The sequence below is a fragment of the Phoxinus phoxinus genome, assembly GCF_949152265.1.
Source record: "Phoxinus phoxinus genome assembly, chromosome: 10".
In the NCBI taxonomy this organism is placed as follows: Eukaryota; Metazoa; Chordata; class Actinopteri; order Cypriniformes; family Leuciscidae; genus Phoxinus; species Phoxinus phoxinus.
Window position 1 is genome coordinate 2,622,110 of NC_136885.1, and position 20,542 is coordinate 2,642,651.

Here is a 20,542-nt window from a genome sequence, read left to right on the forward strand (position 1 = left end):
GCTCCTGAATCTCAAGGTTATTTATCATCATTACTGTACACTTATTAAATAAATAGATGGATAATACATAGTTATTTGAGTTGTAATTGTTGTATTATCTTACTTGGAGATAAGATTTAACTAAAGAGATAAGACTGATGACCTGAGTCTGCGGTACAGTAGTGAGTTTAATGTGAAACTCGAGGTCAGGGACCGAATCTGTTCTGTGGGGTGTGGATTGGATCGAGTCCTTTCCTAGAGCTTGTCTTTGATTTTAGGGAAAAATCTGATTTATTTGAGACGTCCAATAGATTATTAGGCGCGCCGAAAGAACACCAGACAGTGTAATCACCATGGGGAAATCTCACAGTAAAACAAGCAGTTGTGAAAAATATGATGAGAAGTTTATCTATGCATCATCTTTTTACTCTAATAATTCCTTTAATAACTGTTTAAAATTACCTTGCTTTTATTTTGTGATTATTTTAATTCCTTTCTGTGTAAAGCACTTCGAATTACCGTAGTGTATGAAATGTGCTATATAAATAAACTTGCCCTGCATAAAGCTTCTGCTAATAAAAATAGTTAATATACACTGTAGAAAAGAATCAGCCATTAAAACAATAATACAATAAGAACGTCATTTTATAATTCTTAATATATTTTATTAATGTTTCATTTATTCAAATGTAGACTGTTTTAAAATAACAAATTGCTGGTCTAGTGTGTGAGTCGTCTCAGGTTCACAAATCCAAGATAATTAAGATCATATTTTAGATGAGACTCTCAGTAGTGCATCTAATGCAGATCTGGTGGACAGTAATGTCCCATAAAAATAAAATCCTGATTGATTTCAGTCTTTCCTGGGAATTTTTTGCCAGTTCCTCCAAATTGGATTTCAATTGGTGTGTAAGAGTATTAGTTCCCGTTTCATTAGTTCTCTAATAAAAAACCACAAACTATGCAAAAGAATTCGCTCACTCGTTTTCATTCACTCCTTCAAGTGCACTATATTAGTGGAGTAATGTAGGGAACAGTGAATGAGAGTATAGGGGGCGATTTCACAGCTACAGTTTTTCACTAGGTCTTGTTTGTTTCCATGGTTACTGATTATGTTCACCTGTTTCATGTTTGGTTTCTTGAATAGCCCTGCCTCTTTAGTTGGCAGCCATTTTGTGCCACACACCAGTGTATTGGTGGAGAGGATGAGGATGAGGAGATCGTGATGAAGCCAATCAGTATATGGGGATGATTATATGCAAATGTGGCCAGGATGCCGGGGTTACACCCCTACTCTTTTCGAAGGACATCCTGTGATTTTTAATGACCACAGAGAGTCAGAACCTCGGTTTAACGTCTCATCCGAAGGACGATGCTCTTTGACAGTATATTGTCCCCGTCACTATACAGGGGCGTTAGGACCCACACAGACCACAGGGTGAGCAGCACCCCCTGCTGGCCACACTAACACACTATCGGTACTATAACGTGTAAGGCGTTTATGATTTCCTCAACGTGCCATGATTTTGGATTGCCTTGGTTAATAATGAAAGTAAATCGCTGCAATTAGGATCCACTTCTCCTCTCTTGCCTGCCCCGCCATAACAGAGAAATATGGATTGAGCAGCAGTTTCCCTCCAGCTCAAGAACTTCTGTTCCTTTATCAAGGGGATCGTTCGCTGGGATGAGGGCAAGTTGACGATGTGCTTTTGGAGTGGGCTGGACGAACACCGGATGTTACCAGTTGCTTGCTCCTCCAATATAGTGGCTGACTGGTTCCCGTTGAAATCAACTTTGAAAATCCGCTTTCCTCGAGAAAGAAATGCTTTGATGGACACACAGAGTTTCATGAGGACGCCTGCTTCACCTTCCTTCCCTGCGTCGCTGTAACAACAGTATCCTGTATGAAAAATGCACACACACAAAGTACATATTTTTAGAAGAATCACAGGTGCATGATGGTCCTTGTTCTGATTTCCAGTGTCTAATGTAACTTACATTATGTGCCGTCGCTCTGAACTCTTCCTTCAGTCCTGCTCGAACCACGCATGCTCTAATATCTGCTCTAACGCTGGTCTCTTGCTTTGATAATTGTCCAGACACTGCTTTATCAGATCACAGCATTCTGTCAGAGTTTTCAGAGAGGAAAGAGCTGATTAGTCATGTACGCTCTTCTTTATGACGACGAATGTTGTCATGTATGAAAATAGCTTCTAAAATGCATAGTAGGGCTGTCAAATATATAATTGATGCACTATTGTAACATACTTTTTCTTGCACGCACATCAAGGAAATTATTAAAGAACAATTGTTTGAAAAGTTAATGCACTTTAAAAAGTACAAACTTTTTTTGTGAGCGCAATAAGCAAATATAAACCAAATCAAGCATCACATCTTTTATTTAAAAGTGAAATTACATTTTTAAATAAAAGATGTGATGCTTGATTTGGTTTATATTTGCTCATTGCCCTCCCTTTTGTGTGCACAGGAGACAATACAGTACTTCTTTCCTCTAACATTAAGTATTGCCATATAAAATCAGGGCTGGGCGATAAAACGATAGAATTCAGTCAGAAGGCTTTTCCGTCTACAAATTTCCATAATTTACCACAGATTTACTGTAACGTTAGCCTATTATTATAGTAATATTAACTGCACTATGAAATGTGGGATATACATATTGAATTGTATTATATTCTTAATGTTGACAAAGTATTAAAGGACTATTGGAATATAATTACAGTATTTAATAATGAATTTAGGCTACTGGTTTTCATACAAATACCATAGAAACCATAAAGTAACATTTTTCCATGATGAGGTGCTGTAGGCTATGCCCGGTTTATCTGTGGTTATCATGATCTAAATGCATGATGCTGGATGACCAATGGTTAATTTTAATAAAACTCAAACAGTCAGAATATTAAATTTTTACCAAATAAAAATGAGCACATGCAGAAACTAAGAAATATTTTTTTCTATTAAGATATTTATTTAGTTAAGGAAAAATGACAAATGTTTGAATGTTCTACCTCAGATTTGTGAATGTTATCCTGTTTGGCAAGTGTTTGTCATGATATGTTCTAACAATAAAGAGTAGTTTAAAACCACAATTAACGCTCTGGTTTCTACAACTTTCACTTAGGAGCAAAAATCTGCCTATAAACTTGAAAGAAATAAAGATTTGACATTTATCGTGATAATTATCGATATCGACTGATATAAAAAAATGATTGTGATAATTTTTTTTGCCCATATCGCCCAGCCCTATATAAAATCATTTGAATTTGGCTAATTTTTAAGAAAGCAATTCGAATTTAGCTTTTCAGCCATTTTGACAGCCCTACTGTATAATATTTAGTACTGTATTCAACATTAAACAAACAAGGACAATCATCTTTGTTAGTTTGTCATCAATAAAGTAAATATCCATTGATCATATTTCCATCGATCAGTTCACCCCTTTATATTTAGTTGACTAACTCCCTGATTTTGTGTGTGTTTAACAGTGTTATTGTGATCTCACCTTTGGATAAAGTTGGACGCAGCAGATCAAGTTTCCCGAATTGAAGAACATGCAAGGGCTGGGATCCGCTCGCTATCTCTAAAAGCACTCTTCCCAGAGACCAGACTGTCGATTTCACCGCCCATTCACGACCTGAGTTGGGAAAAATAGATCATTTCATTTGCTAAAGTCATCAGTGAGCCATTAGTCTACTTTTAGATTACATTTGAGCAAACCTATAAAAATGATAATGGCATCCAATCCAACACATGCTATTGTGGGAACAACAGGGTTCGTACAGATGCTGTAAAATACAATTCCAGGACTTTCAAGACTTTTCAAGCACTACTTTTTTGGTCTTGCAGGACTACAATCAGAGATTTCACTTATTAAATAATATCTTTATTATCTTCTTGTGAATTCTAAAAAAGGTAAATTAATGAATAAAAATAAACTAATAAAACATGTGTCATCATCTTACCCAAACATTGGAGTGTCCGTGCTCAACTAAGGCAGTGGCGGCATCTATCTATCTCACAGGTGTCAAACTCAGTTCCTGGAGGGCCACAGCCCTACAGAGTTTAGTCCCAACCCTGCTTCAACACACACACACCTGCAATTTTCAAATTAGCATGAAGGACTTGATTAGCTGATCAGGTGTTTTTAAAAAAATGTTTAGGGTTGAAGCTAAACTCTGCAGGGCTCTGGCCCTCCAGGAACTGAGTTTGACACCCCTGACTGAACCGAACAATGGTGTAATGATTCAGTTCGACTCCCAAGACAAGACGATACTCACCCGACTGGCCAATAGGAACGTGGCCCCGCCCATGACACAATTTTCACAGCGAAAGCAAAATCCTGACATGAGAGCAGGAAATTGCATCGAGAGCAAAGAAAAGCGTTTTGAGAGAAACACTTTTTTTTTCGAGAAAATGTTTTCACACTGATAGCAAAAAATATATATTTGAGAGTTTTTTTCAAAGTATTTTGAGAGATTTTTTTTCTTCTCAGAAAAAAAAAATCACATTTATATATTTTTTTATGTTCTATGAGAAAATACTTTCCCTCAAAACTTTTTTTAGTCTCAAATATTATTTTTTGCTATTGGTATGAAAACTTTTTCTCTCAAATATTATTTTTTTCTCTCATGAAATGCTTTTTTGCTATCAGTGTGATAACTTTTTCTCTCAAACTTTTTTTCTCTCTCTCAGATCATTTATTTTCTCGCATGTAATAAAGACGCAATTCTAGCTCCATAGTAGACGACATTATGTGATCAAATACAAAAAACGTCTCAGGTTACGTATGTAACCATAGTTCCCTGAGAAAGGGAACGAGACGATGCGTCGATGACGCTTTGGGAACGCGTACAGCGTGAACGAATCTGAAGCAGCTGTGTCAACTTAGTCCAAAGTAATGAATGAATGAATGAGCGCCACGTGCGGGTGACGTCATGACCAGGATACAAAAGCGCATACGGTGAAACCGGCACTTCAGCTTTTTTTGCCTCAGCAAAACAATCTGTGTCTGACTGTCTGTCTATTTACTGTTGTCCGTGATTTATATATATATATATATTTTGTGGTTACTATGGCGAAACAATTATACAGGCTGTGTGCTTCTCCCTGCCCGCGTTATTTAACGGGTGGGGACACACACGAGCTGTGTGTAATGTGTTTGGGAGTGGAGCATGCGGTGTCAGCCTTCGAGGGGGCTGACTGCCAGCATTGTGAGAAGCTTCCGCTTCGCATGCTCCGCTCCCGTCTGTCACTCTTCGAGGAGAGTGGTCAGGCTCGCGATCCTCAGGGTGCAGGACCCGCTGTTGCCGAGGCAACACGGACAATGCATTCCTGGGGATCGCAAAAGGATCTCTCAGAAGGGTTGGAGACGGGTCCGAGGACCTTATCTCCTTCCTGTCCTGGGAGATCCAGCGCTCTCTCTCCGGCGGCTTCTTCCACCCGGGTAGAGAGCCCAATGCTTCAGTGCTCTAGCTCCGAGGAGGTAGATGTATTAAGCATTGGCAGTGACACAATCACTGGAGAAGGGGACTCGCCATCCTCTTCTCCAGCATATGAGGAGCTGGTGGAAGTGATAACTCGTGCTGTGGATAAATTACATATTGAATGGCCAGCCGAGAAAAGGGGCGCTCGTCCGAAAAGCAAATTAGACGAGCGTTTCTTACCATCTAATGTTTCACTTCCACCACGAGGTCTTCCATTTTTTCCTGATCTTCACAGTGAGCTGTCTAGATCATGGGATAAACCGTATTCTTCTCGGCTCTTTAGTCCTCAAGTGCATATTTATTCGGGGATTAGAGGGCTGAGAGAGCATGGTTACGAGTCAAGGAACAAGGACACTTGTTAAACGCGCTACAGCGCCACCCAGAGGATTTAATTATAACTGTGAGTTAGAGCTTGGGATTATCAGGGATGGCCTGCATTTACGGCCAGCAAAGCAAAGGCTACGGCTTTTCATAAATTCGAATAGTATTTTATTTTTCGAATAATAATTACAGATCGAATATTCGTGCACATCCCTAATTCAAACTGAAGAATGAAAGCTGTATCATATACTTGGGTATTTATGAGCAATATCAAGCTTATAGCCATGCGAAATGGCTCTATCTCTATATCAGACGGACTCCAGCGTTAATTTTGCACGAAAATATTGTTTTATCGATAAAATTAAACACTAATTTCACATATATTCTCTTTCAACAATTCAAGCACTTTTAAAGTACCTTTTAAAAAATATGGTTGTTTTCAAAGGTTTTCTGGGACTTCAATTTCAAAAAGTCAAATGTAAGCACGCTTTTAAACCCCTTGTACGAACCCTGGAACAATCAGCTTGACTAATGTACAATATCTAATGATTAATAGGGCTGTCACTTTTGTGAAAAAAATCCTGTTCGATTTTTGAGACATAAGTGTTCATTGAATCGATTGTAAAATCGATTTTCCATGTCTAAAGACGTTTCCATTTTCCAACCAAATATAGGCAAATCCACGGACAGCTAACAGGCATTAGGACGAGCGTAAAGAGGGCGCTTGAGATGCGCACAAGTCAGCAATATTTCTGATGATTTATTGGCGTGAAGTTTCGTGCACAATGACAAACAGGAGTGCAACATTCAGGGATTGAAATTAACACCCGCCAATCCGCCAAATGTGGGCAAAAATGAACTTTGGTGGGTAACGCTGTCAAATCACGAGCCAATTTGGCGTGTTTCTATGTTTACTCACTTTGCTGGGGAAGTTCGTGTAGCCTAATCTGCACGGATTTAGCGCAAATATGCAACTCGTGAGTCATCATGATATATTTAATACAGCGTATTGCGCAGAATCTGCGCATTTCTGGCTTACTTGAACACACACGTCACTAAGCAACAAACAACGGTGCGCTTGCTCACTTGCATTGAAGTAATAGCGAATATTAAAAAGCATTTGGTTAACAGAAAAGACATTGTTATTTTCCACCATCCTACATGTTCTGTGTATTGTATTGATCTGTCCACCTAAAACAACTTTTTTGGTAAAAAAAAAAAAGGCCTTTAAAATCGATTCCCTATTTTCATTTTTGAATCTTGGGTTGGTTGGTCCGATCGATTGTGCAATCGATTTTCGAACGTAAAGTGACAGCCCTAATGGTTAACTCACCTTTACTGGTCTTAAAAAGTTCACAACAGCCAAAGTCTATGAATGTGAGCTGCAGCGTCTCTGTGTTGACCAGAATGTTGTCGGTCTTGATGTCTTTGTGGAAGACGCCCCGGTCAACGCAGTGTTTGGCTGCAAGCACCGCTTGGCGCATTAATCCACGAGCCACGGGTTCATCCAGGGATCCTCCGTTGCGCAGGGAGAATCTGAGCAAGGTCTCGCACGGATGCGGATACTCCATTATTAGGACGAACTGTTCCGGCTGATCGAACCAATCCAACATCTGCACCATGTGCGGGCTTCTCGGAGGTCTGCGCATCAGCAGATTCACAGCCACTTCCATAAGCAGAGGTTTGGTGGATCCTGGCTGGAGAAACGTGTTTGACCAAAGATCAGCTGTGACTTTTCACTTTTATATTGAAACAGCAGAGTCTACAAGGCTGAGACCACTTCAAATTAGCATTTTATTATATTTTCCATTACAAATTATATTATCAAAATTGTACACCTTGGTTTATTTCAGGATTTTCAATGTGGTCACAGTCTTTTGGACCCAAATACGTGTTAAAAGATGCATGGATGCTAGAGGTGCAGCGGATCGCAGTTGATCATGTTCGGCACGCATGTGAGTCGCGGATTAACTGCTAAATTTAACCATCATAGAGTGAAAGTTTATAATGATGTGTTTTGTCTTGCCAATTTACATATTCAATAAATTTTAAATGCAAAAGAGGCGAAAATCAGGAGAGAGAGAGAGAGAGAGAGAGAAAGAGAGAGAGAGAGATTTCAGAAAGCGCTCGAACAAGGAATTGATTCCTCTTTCACGTTTCCTTGCCCTTGAACAGACACATACACACAAAATTATGTCTAAATACCGTCTCGGCAAGTATTCTCTCGGTTATTTCATAAGTGAACAGTTGAGAAAGAAACCGGATGTTTGTCAGTTTATTCGGTCTTAAAGTGACAGTGGCCTAATATTCCTGCTGTTGTCTGTGTCATTAATGTTAATAAAACAACAAAGTACAGCTTTAACAAAGATGAAACTAATTTCTACAGTGAACAAATAGTGTTATTTTACATTTAGGCATAATTATTCATTTCTGTCCCTGAATACTACAGTTAGGCTTTGTAACTTTGTAATATCTATCTATAAATTACAGGAATGTCTGTCCGATGGATTTCAAACTTGACCGGTGTCTTGCTACGGGCACGAGTCAGTGCAGTGCACTGGATTAAAACGTTTGGATTAGAAATGCAAAAGATATCGGTAAATATATCGGTAAAAGAAGCACACATTGAAGTTGTGGTTTAAAAATAAACATTCTGACATAAACACTCTGTCAGCTAAAGATTAAGTCAGTTACACTGTTTACTTCTGAATATTATATTTTATTCACGGCCATCATTTGTAGTAGCCTATTCACAAACTGTTTGCTCAAGCGTAGCGTTTTCTCTGAGTTCACTGTGTAGCCGCTCCCTCAATCGTCTCTTATTCAGTTGTGGATGTTAACTGAATCTGTAAGTCAGCTACACTGTTTACTTCTGAATATTATATTTTATTCTGGTGCGCTTAAAGTTATCGCTACTGTGTAATAGTATCTTATTTTTGCACTTTTGGTTAGACGCTAACTGCCTTTCATTGTCTCTATAATTGTAATCTGCACAATGACAACAAAGTTGAAACTAATGTAAATCTAATCTAATCTCCTGCTACCTGTACACAGATACCCAAATCACCATTACAAATTGCTTTGCAACCACGTAGTTTCAATTTTCCATATTTATTGTATGTCATTATGTCAGTATCAGTATTTGCTTTCTACCATGCACAAATAAAAATGTCACTGAACTTTTGCTGTGTAATTGTAACAATGAGCACTCAAACACACCAAACCAACATTAACTAAAAACACACACAAAAACTGATTTTGCACAGGCACTGCACTAGTATTATATATATATATATATATCAGTGGTGGGCCGTCAGGGCCAGCAAGGCCTTCTCTGCTGGCCTAAACACTATCAGAGTCACTGACTTGCACTTTAATATATTTTTTCCATGAATGAGTATTAAATTATTCCCAATAGTCCATTATCTTAATGTCATAGCTTTTCTCTTGTTTGCGCTGCTTCCAGTAGTGTATATTTATTTTAGCTCTTTTATCCAATCATATTTCAGTCATCATGTGTTGCCAGGGTCAAATATATCTGCCTCGAGGCCTTCAGAATCGATAGTGCGGCGCCTGTAGCTTAAATGAATGGCAATGAAACTGTTGCTTTAACCAATCAGATAATCAGTCAGATTTAATCAGCCAATCAGATTTCGATTAGACTCCAGCAGGGCCATCTAGCAGGCGTACAATAACGTTGGCATTTTCTTCTCTGATTGGATGATCAGAGCGTGTACTATATATTTCTGGTATTCAGAGCTAGCTAACCGCCTCTGTAGCGAGCTGCATAAACTAAAATATATTCCTGTAGATTTAATAGTTTTTCAACCCACAAATGAATGTTTCTTTCCTTCCTCGACCACCAGCAGGTTAAAAAAATCCCTTATCCAGCTTACGCAGAGTCACGAGCTCTATCGATCGGTCCGGGTAAAAACAGAACTGACTGTAATGTACTGTATGCCAGACTGGTTTTGAAGGCAAAAGTCCCGCTGATCTCATTGATTTCGTTCAAAAATCTGTATGAGCGCTTGTGTCGGCTGTAACGTTACACATCGTCATGTTTAGCGGTGACTGTCCCTGTGTCCACGGCTTCTGTCCAGCAGACACTCTCAGCACTAAAGCCAATTAAAACTTATGCCAGAAATACGACGGGACAGACTTGACTTTCATCATTAGCCAGCCTTGATAGAAATTTTAAATACTAATTGTTGGAACTGAATCGCACAGATAACCTGTACGACCAAAGAAATTAGGAAATTTATTTTGTGTAAAAAAATAATCAGTAGTTTTGAGGAGTATAATGCCTTTTTTGCCCCCGTGTTTTCCATGGTGAATTAGATTTTCTTCTTAATTTTTCTTGTAAAGTTATGATTAAAATTTTTTTTCAAACATTAATACAATTGTAACCCTTGAAAGACAGGACAAGGGAGGCTGCGTTTCTGAACTTATAATCGGAACGCAAGGAACACTAACACAAGCCGAACTCACTCGCTCGTTTCTCTCTACCCGGCCTTTCCCGAACTCCCCGCATTAACCCATTAACTGCCGGTGCAAAATAAATACATACATTTCACAACAATTATAGAGAGTCTGTGCGCTGCTACCCTATTAAAATGTATTAATTCAGGTAGGACACCACTGAAGGCCTAGGTGTAGCGTTGGGAACCGAAAACCGGTTCCTATGCAGAACCGGATCTGTTTTTTGGAAAAAAACGGAACCGTTCGAAATTCCTACGTTTCGGTTCCAAAAACGGTTCTTCTGCAATGTGTGTGCGAAGTGCAAACTGCAAACTGCACAGCGCTGGGAGCGTTTCCTTTAATAGATATCTCACCTAATGATGAATATCAATTTCGTTGTCCGCAACCTCCAGCAGCGCAACCAATTAACGCACTCTCCCTCACACACACACACTCAACGTTCACTCGTTAACACGACGCGACGCTATACTCATTTGCGCGAGATATTTTCTTGTTTGGACACAAACACTGACTGGTATCGGTTGTTGGTATCGGGGCATTTTTAAGTAGGCTACATGAGCTCAGTATCAGACCCGATACCCGATACTGGTATCGGTCTCGGGCCATCCCTGACTTCAGTAGTAATAAACTATACCATATCAATATTATGTATGATTTTTCCCAGATGTTGAACATAGCGCGCCAAGCACGGATACCACGCAATGCGCCACACCCACACCCGCTCCTGGAACGTCAGAGACAGTATACTATAACAATAACTCAAATATAATGTTAGCTTTTATGCAGAGACGGAGAGAGAAAATGAATAATACAGGTTCAGAGGTGTTCATTTAAACATAATATTTAATTTCCATTTAAATTCATTTAACAGTAAGTAATAAACACAAAAAGGATTGTTTCAGTTAAGTATTGTGCTTTTAATTCCTTGGCATTATTTATTTATTAGTTGTTAAATAATTTTAATGGAACTGGAATCGGAACCGGAATCGTTAGGCGGAACCGGAATCAGAAAATTTCTTACGATTCCCAACCCTACCTAGGTGTGAAATGCACGGCCCGCCACTGATATATATATATTAGGGCTGTCCGTTAACGCGTTATTAACGGCGTTAACGCAAACCCATTTTAATGGCGTCAATTTTTTTATCGCGAGATTAACGCCTAGCAAACTTTGTAGTTTTTTTCACATGCTTTTGCAACAACTAGTAACGTTATTAAAACTACAACACCACACCGGGTGTAGCTAGACCAGAAAGAAAACAACAGGCGCCGCACACACTGGTTTGGGCTTGCGAACCGGCCAAAGAGTGGATGAGAAGCGCAGCGCCGAGCCGCGTCTAGGACAACTCGTATCGCACATCGGACGCGCGCTTTCTCAGTTTATGGCCAGCAATAAAAACGCAGAATGGCGCCGTATTTTAAATACGAGGCGCTGCGCTTCTCGTCCGGTGTGCGACCCCCTTTAACGTTACGTTTTGAGTGGATGAATGATGAGCGCGAGACGACGAAATGGAGGCCAATAAGATTCTGAATGTAAAGTTTACTTTTAAAAAGTTGCCAAATGGTTAAATTGACAAGACCAAAGTGATCTGTGTGTTGTGTCGTTGTGAACTGAGCGATCATCGCGGCACATCCAGTCTGAAATACCACTCGATGGTCAAGCACACACACACACACACACACCGCTGATACGTTTCTACGCCCACTCGTCAATATCAGTAACGTCACCTCGTAAGTATTTCTGTCACCCTTTTATTGATGGACAGTGTTACATTGTGTGAGAGATTATTTGCTCCAAGTGAGAATGTTAGTGTGAAATTATACACGGTATATGTTGTTTTCAATAAAAAACATTTGCACTAAGCAAGCCGATCCACTTTTCCATGTTAATAAGAACATTAAAATGAGAAAAAATAACGGAACAAAAAGAAATCAAGAGACATTTAGAATAGATAAAAATGTGCGATTAATCGCGAGTTAACTATGACATTAATGCGATTAATCGCGATTAAATATTTTAATCGTTTGACAGCCCTAATATATATATATATATATATAAAACTTTGCTGATCCGAAAAATTATCCGATCCGTGGCTCAAAAAACGTAAATGATCCGAACTGTGAATTTTGTGATTCGTTGCACCACTAATGCATGTAAAGATGCATGCAAGTCTCGCCAACTTACCAGATTAATAAACGTGTCCCAGCACTTCTTAGGTCGAAATTTGATAGCAACCTGCAAGAAAACAAACAGTTTCTTCAGATCAAAATAATCAGCAATGATCTATAAGTTACATTTCCAAAAAAGAAACAAGAAATCAGACGTTTTGTGATTAAAGCAAGAGTAGATTACCTTCTGGCCATCACATCTACGCGTCCCTTCACACACCGTGCCGAAGCCTCCCGTTCCCAGCACTGCTTTCACTTCATAAAAGGAGGAAAATGCTCCTGAAAAAGAAAAACAAGCAAAAAGATCAGATTATGATTCCTACATAACATCAGAATACTGAAGAGGGAATTAGACATATGCCAGTAGCATACATCTAAATGTGAATTAATGACAGTATAGGCACCTGTAGACCATAAACCAGATGCACCTGGGACGGGTTTGGGCTCAGGATCGGCCAGCTTGAGACTGGATGAACAGGGAACAGGCGTAACCTTGTGACTGGATGATCCTAGGATAGACGATAACTCTGAAACAAGACCGGATAGACTTGGATCTTGAGTGGATGAGAAGGGTAACGTGCCAGATGTGCTCTCGAAGTAAGATGGACCTGAGAAGGGTAACGTGCCAGATGTGCTCTCGAAGTAAGATGGACCTGAGAAGGGTAACGTGCCAGATGTGCTCTCGAAGTAAGATGGACCTGAGAAGGGTAACGTGCCAGATGTGCTCTCGAAGTAAGATGGACCTGGATCGGTTAAGTCCCAGGAGAGGACAGATATGCGTGGCTGTAGATCTGCTGGATCTGGGTCCACTGTGTCGTCCCCGTAACAACAATGAGCGGAAACCTTTATAGTCTTCCATGTTCGCTGGATGAATGCCTTGATGTCTTTCTTCACCCTCCTTTTCGTTTGTTTTTCTAAAAAAGAAATGGAAAAGTAAATAAATTACGCCAAGTTTGGACAGAACAAAGACGTCTAAGGCAATAAAACGGCAAAAAGTTTATAATAGTTCGTGATTGTATATATCACTACAACCCACACACAAAAATGCCTTTTCAATTGTCCCTTAAAAATAAAATAAGGATTATGGTAGGGGTGCGGGAAAAAAATTAATTAATATATAAATCGCAATTCTATCTTCTACTGGTATCGATTAAAATTTCAAAAATCAACTTTGTGTTAAAACTTTAACTTCGCAGTACTAAAAGTTACTGACGTTAATGTGTAATGATTGTAGTCAGCTTAAAGGGCATTTGTTTTTATAATATTGGGTGGACTAAAATGGGAAGAAAAACTAAAACTACAATCAAAATGCACATATCAAATCGAAATTTGATTAAAAATTGAGAATTGATATTAAAATCGAATCGTGACTTCAAGAATCGAATCGAATTGTGAGGTACCAAAAGATTCCCACCCCTAGATTATAGTGAAAAAATAAAATAGTACTAGATCCCTAAATGCTAAATGTTGAACACTAATAAATGTTGAACATAAATGACATAAACAGCAGACTAGGGCAAAAGTAAATATACAACTATAACAAAAAGAATGACAGTACAGTGTTTCCCTATGAAGTTTAGCCAGCAGCGGTGCTGTTACGTGCCGGAGGTTGTCATCAAGCCGCGCGCGGGGGGGGTAACCACCTGCATGCACCTCCGGAAGAATTTATTTTCAAATAACCCCTTAAACCATGACTTCTGGCAAGTTTTGTGGATAGAAATGGACATTTTGAGACTAGGGCTGGGACGGTATGGATTTTTTCTTACCGCGATTGAAAAGCATAAGTATAGCGGTAAACCGCTTTAAATCTTTTAATTTAATCTATATTGATTACCGGTGAACAGTGAACAGCATGTTCGTAAGATGGGTCAGAAATGATTTTGACCACTTTATTAAGTTTTGTTTTGTAGAAAGCCTTTCTTTAAATTGAATTTCGTTTTGTATAAATTTTAATCACTGTTTCATCAACCAATTGTCTGGAATTAATAAATAAGAAGCAAAAATAGCAGACATATAATCAGGACGCGGAGGCGCCCGTGCGATCTCTTGGTTGCATTTCGTAGAGAAGACTTTACTCTGTGAAAATATTTATTTATTTTTGTCCCTGTGCGCCGATCGGAATTCTGGGGACAACATAGCCAATAGGCTATATACGGACTTTAGCCGTTAAATATCTTTGCTGCATTGGATCAGTCTCCTTTCTAGAACAGCCAGGAGCTTTCTAGCCTCGTGGCAGCAGCGCCTTGCATCGCACATAGACCTTAATCAATCAGCGGATGTGCGGTTTTGAAAATTGGTCAAAAAACGTTGGTGCGGATGGATGGTGAACGGATGATGAGTTTTGTGATTCGTGTTTGCGGGTGAAATAATAGCCCATCCGCGCATCTCTAGAATGGAATCTATATTATGCGTCATGAGACATTGCGTTCCCCAACTCGCGAAAGGTCGGATTTTCTCCATCGTTTGATAAGTTTTGTTTAGAAAACCTTAAATCCATGTAAGACACAATGTAATTAGACATAATCCATGTCATTAGACAAAACGTGCACATGTGCAGGCCGATGCACACGAGCTCAGACCCGCGGTAGGCGTCACGTGACCACGGTATTGCGGTAACCGTCCCACCCTATTTGAGACATTCAAATATGGCATACAACCAACAGATTCAAGGCATGATTATTGCAGCACGTATCTTGAACTGGTCACAAACAGAAACCTTCATTTTAGACACGATTATTCATGTTTTTCTTTTCTGTTAGTTTTCCAGAGCTGCCAACTCTCACGCATTGACTGTGAGACTCACGCAATCGACCCTTTCCACACGCTCTCACGCCACACATCCATTTCTCACGCAGAGAAAAATCGCGAAGCAAAGACACTGACACCGGCGACAGAGAAGGGTACTTTTCATATGGAACAAATTCTCAGCTCTCAGATTTTGTCGATTTTATTACGAAATTCAAACAATAAACACCGGTTTGGCGCTTTTAAATGTGACAGATCGCTGTAGCGCATCGAATGGCACGTGAACCAACCATCTCTCTTTACTAGCCTAGTTAATAGTAAATAAACACAAATTATCAATAGGTGTGTAACGTGTGTTGAAAGATACAGAGCCTACAACGTACCGACATGTATATGTCTCATACATAATATCGACCAATCAGTGTTTTTCAACCGCGGAGAGAGGTCAATAAAATATCTGGAGTAGACTACAGTCACATAACGTTACATTTACCTCAGGAAAGCCATTTAATGACCATAGCACGTAAGTTGGCTAGAAAAAAATATTATTTTATTATATATTTAGTATTAGTATAAATTAGCATTTTGCTAAATATGTGCACTATATTACATATTTATTATATTTTTTTTACTTATATCATTAAAATATTCTAAAGTTGTTGTAATAAAAACCGCATTAGGCCTATATTTATTTTATGTTGTTATATTTAACCTTTAATAATACCAGCTGACAGGGCTCTCTGTAGTCTATGTTTACAGCATTAGGTGAGATTTTCTTTCTAGAGGAAAATTAACATCTACTGTAGCCTAATATGTATCCAAATTGAATCAAGATCAGAATAAAACCATAAGAATTTAATTAAAATTTGTATCAAGCAATAATAAAAACCAGTAGCATTTACCAACTATTGCACCATGCTGTCACTAAACTTAATAAGATTAGTTAGGCTACCAAATGTTTTGACAATCATGTTTTTTTTTTTTACATCCTTACGAATTTGCACGCGCAAAAAACACGCTATGTGAACGGCTCCTTACAGCAACGTGACATTAGCCTAATCGAAAGTATTTCCATATGTGGCTCTTTCCTCCTTTCTTGTCAACAAGTGGATTCAGAGCCACCGCATTAGCAGCGCCGCCGGTCGCCATGTCTCAGTGTTTTTAGGTGTGTAAGTGAATGTCGTGATATTTCTGATGATCATGTGAAGATTTTGCAGCGGGAACACTGCAGTAGACTAATAATAGACTTACCGACAGCTGGCGTTATCCCAGAATCCAGTGTGGATGGACTGGAGAGGGGTGATGGCCTGAGATCTGCTGGATCCTGGTTAGCCAACGGCTCGTCTGCAAAACGTTCTGAGGCAAATTTGTTGCTCAATTGAAAGTCGAGGACAGAACGCTTCACAGCGCTCCATTTTCTGCGGAGAAACGCACCCATGGCTTTCTTCTTCTTCTTGTTTTTTGTTCGGTTTTCAGCAAACCATAAGTCAAACACTGAGGGAAGACATCATGAAGAAAGAATACAATTGTTAGGTGGAAAAGTGGGACATGAAGCTTAATCGTCAAAAAAAAGGATTAGACAAAGTAGCATACACTTAAAGTCCCCCTGTGGTGAAAATCCAGCTTTTAATGTTGTTTATGTGTGTATGTGGTGTTATTAATCTGCTTTAACACACACCATGTGTAAGTTCATAAGTCGACAGCATTGCTGAGTATTTTCTGCTAAAAACTGCAGTGAACCAAAGACAGTCTCAAAAACACGGTTTGAAATCGCTGGTGTTTCTGACGTCACACACTACCTTGACCAATCAGATCAACGTGTGATCGTCAACCAGTGGATCTCTGAGTGAGTGAGTGAGTGGAGGCGGGGCTCATTTGCATATTCAAAGAACCACGCATACTAAATGAGGAAAGGGTGTCGAGTTACATTCAAGATATTTTAAGGCGTGATGGATTGTTTTTCAAGATCAAAGATTTTAAGAGATGAAATGATTGACCACAGGGGGACTTTAATAATCAGGCACACAAGATGAACACAACACAACTAGGTATAATGAAAGTACTGACAGTAATAATAATGACCATAGACTCACCAAAAGCCGTCCCTAAGCCAGATGGATCTGGGATCTCAGAATCCGGTGCCGATGGACCCGGGACAGACGATGGGTCGGGATCGTCCTGACTGGAGTCCGGTGTCAGCTCGATACTAGAGAGACTGGATAATCCCGAGACAGACATCAGCTCTAGATCTGGTGCCGACTCTGGATCCAGGACGGATGAACCGGAGAGAGACGACGGCTCGGGATCATCCGGATCACTCTCAGGTGGCAGATCGAGACTGGATACATCAGAGACCGACATCAACTCCAGAACGGATGAAGCGGAGACAGACGACGGCTCGGGATCATCCGGATCGGCATGAACCGGCAGCTCGAGACTCGATATATCTGAGACCGACATCAGCTCCAGGAGGGATTCACTGGAGGCAGACGATGGCGGCTCGGGATCATCCGGATCGCTCTCAGGAGACAGATCGAGACTGGATACATCAGAGACCGACATCAGCTCCAGGAGGGATTCAACGGAGACCGATGACGGCTCAGAATCGGATGGATCGGCATTAACCGGCAGCTCGACTCCACATGGACACGGATCGACTGATGACGCCCAGTCAAGCCCGGATAAATCCTGCTGGACACCGGTGGGATCGCAGGAGGGAAATGTGGACACTACATCGACATCACTGCAACCGAGGGTGGGAAGCTTTATAGCCTTTCCTATTCTCCGAAAGAAAGCACAGATGCCTTTCTTCTTCCTTTTCTTTGGCTTTTCTAAAGAAAGGTAAAAACAATAACACATGAAACTGTAAATACTGAGGCATGACATCATGAAGAAAGAAGAACATGGGATGAAAAAGGTTTAGGTGAGAAAACATTGGGATGTTTAAAGGTGTTCGTCCCCATTACACACTCACACCCAAAAACATGTTTTCTTTTTCATTTCTCCCTTAAAATGACAATCACAGCTCACGTATACAGTAGTGGCCACAAGTGACGTCCGGCCCAGGAAAATCTACATCTGCACCCTTCATTTAAATATATATAAGTGTGCAAGATTTTGTATTCATATTGCATAGTTGTGCTTGGAGTCAACGGTTTCATTTATGATAACGCACTGAAACATGACAAATTGTGCAACATATTTTTTTTCAGGCTGCATATAAAGAAATTATGAACACACTTATAATGCAAAAACAAGAGAAAACCGACCAAATATTAATAACAGAATCTGTTGTAACGTTAGTCAATGCTTACTTTGTTCATGTATAAAGACAAAAGCTATAACAATCACAGAACTAGCAGCAGCAAAGAAAACGTTTTTTCTAACTTAAAGTTTTGTTTAGGATTATATTCTTCTAGATTAAATCCGTACATGGAAAAAGTTAAATTTACACTCTGTAATGTTGTTACTACGGCTGTACCTTACCGTACGGCTACTATGTTTTTTGAGCTTTTGACCGTTAACGTTAGCTAGTTTGAGTCTCTCACCGGTCGGGCTGTTCTCCTCTTGCTCGGAAGAAGCTGATGCTGGGTCGGTGGTGTTTCCTACAGAGTCACTGAACATCTGCTCAACATCTGTGTCTTCAGAGTCACTGAACATCTGCTCAACATCTGTGTCTTCAGAGTCACTGAACATCTGCTCGACATCTTTGTCCTCAGAGTCACTGAACATCTGCTCTGCTGAATCTGGACCGCTGGTTCGGATCTCCACAGACTCCATCGCAGGAGAAGCGCAAGAACAAACTACACCGCTGACAAACTCTCCGTGTGTTTGAGCGCGTGTAAATATACTATATTGCTGTCAAACTTTCAATATGTTTGTTCGCGTATGGATATACTATATCGCTGTCAAATTTTCAGTATGTTTGTTCGCGTGTGGATATACTATACTAACGTTATATCGCTGTCAAACTTCCCGTGTGTTTGCAGGTGACCGTTAGAGCGCGCGCTATGATGTGCTCTCCAGTGTGACGTCACTGTCTTCAGATTGAAGAGCGACTTTTACATTTCTCGCGTCCATCTTCAGTTTAGCAAGAATGTTTATAATGTTTTAATACTATTTATTTTTGTTCCATTTTATCATAAATAAGACACTATTTTTCCACCACATTTTTCTATTTTTTTTCCCAACACCAAACAGAAGGGTTTTTTCTCAATTGATGCGGCTGAGCCTTATATTTTATTTTAAAAAATGAAACTCCACTCCACATCGTGCCTAACAACACTGTAAAAAAATGTTTTTGAAGTACAACAAGCTTGGATGTTTAAGTCATTTTAACTTAAATTGCATTAAACTGACTTAAAAAAAAATTTGTTGAATCTTGTATAACTTTTTTTTTTTAAAGTAGAAAATTGTTTAACTTATTTTGATGAGTTAAATCAATTTAAAACATTTGTCATAACTTACTGATCATATATATATATATACAAACACCGATATATATTGTACAGTGAACGCCCCTTAGCTGTCATAAATTCACTGTAAGCCACAGCTTCTTGGGGCTTATTGCTTTATTAAATTAGATTTAAATATTTTATTTTAAAATTGTATTATTCTAAAATAAACTTTCTATATTGGTCTTGAGCCAGGAAAAGGAAGACAAACTGCTGAGGATTGATTGCACCAAAAGACATTTGAAAGGAATCCGCGTAAATACAAGTTACAGTGTGGAGAACAAGTATTTGATACACCGCCGATTTTGCAGGTTTTCCCACTTACAAAGCATGTAGAGGTCTGTAATTTGTATCATAGGCACTCTTCAACTGTGAGAGACGGAATCTAAAATCAAAAATCCAGAAAATCATAATTGTATGATTGTTAATTAATTTGCATTTTATTGCATGACATAGGCCTAAGTATTTGATCACCTACCAAACAGTAAAAATCCAGCTTTTAGAGCTTTTTGGTCTAAACTCCACTCGCTGTGTCTGGAAGAAGAAGAAGGATGAGCACAACCCCAAGAACACCATCCCAACCGTGAAGCATGGAGGTGGAAACATCATTCTCTGGGGATGCTCTTCTGCAAAGGGGACCGGTAGACGGCACCGTATCGAGGGGAGGATGGAAGGGGTCGTGTATCGCCAGATCTTGGCCAACAACCTCCTTCCCTCAGTAAGAGCACTGAAGATGGGTCGTGGCTGGGTCTCCAGCAGGACAACGACCCGAAACACAGCCAGGGCAACTGAGGAGCGGCTCCGTCAGAAGCATCTCGAGCTCCTGGAGTGGCCTAGCCAATCTAACTCTGAACCCAATAGAAGATCTGTGGAGGAGCTGAGAGTCCG

The 20,542-nt window shown here is 39.7% G+C and overlaps 1 protein-coding gene across 1 annotated transcript; it reads right to left on the reverse strand.

The window, feature by feature from the left end:
* Positions 1–1,976: 1,976 nt before the first annotated feature.
* Positions 1,977–18,980, reverse strand: LOC307005664 (uncharacterized protein; the record flags this gene model as incomplete). Its single annotated transcript, XM_079626034.1, has 9 exons — positions 1,977–2,104; positions 3,506–3,637; positions 7,141–7,504; positions 12,472–12,522; positions 12,640–12,734; positions 12,860–13,369; positions 16,452–16,694; positions 17,294–18,031; positions 18,749–18,980. 9 exons carry the CDS (start codon positions 18,978–18,980, stop codon positions 2,007–2,009), a joined length of 2,463 nt encoding a protein of 820 aa, XP_079482160.1. The 3' UTR covers positions 1,977–2,006.
* Positions 18,981–20,542: the final 1,562 nt, after the last annotated feature.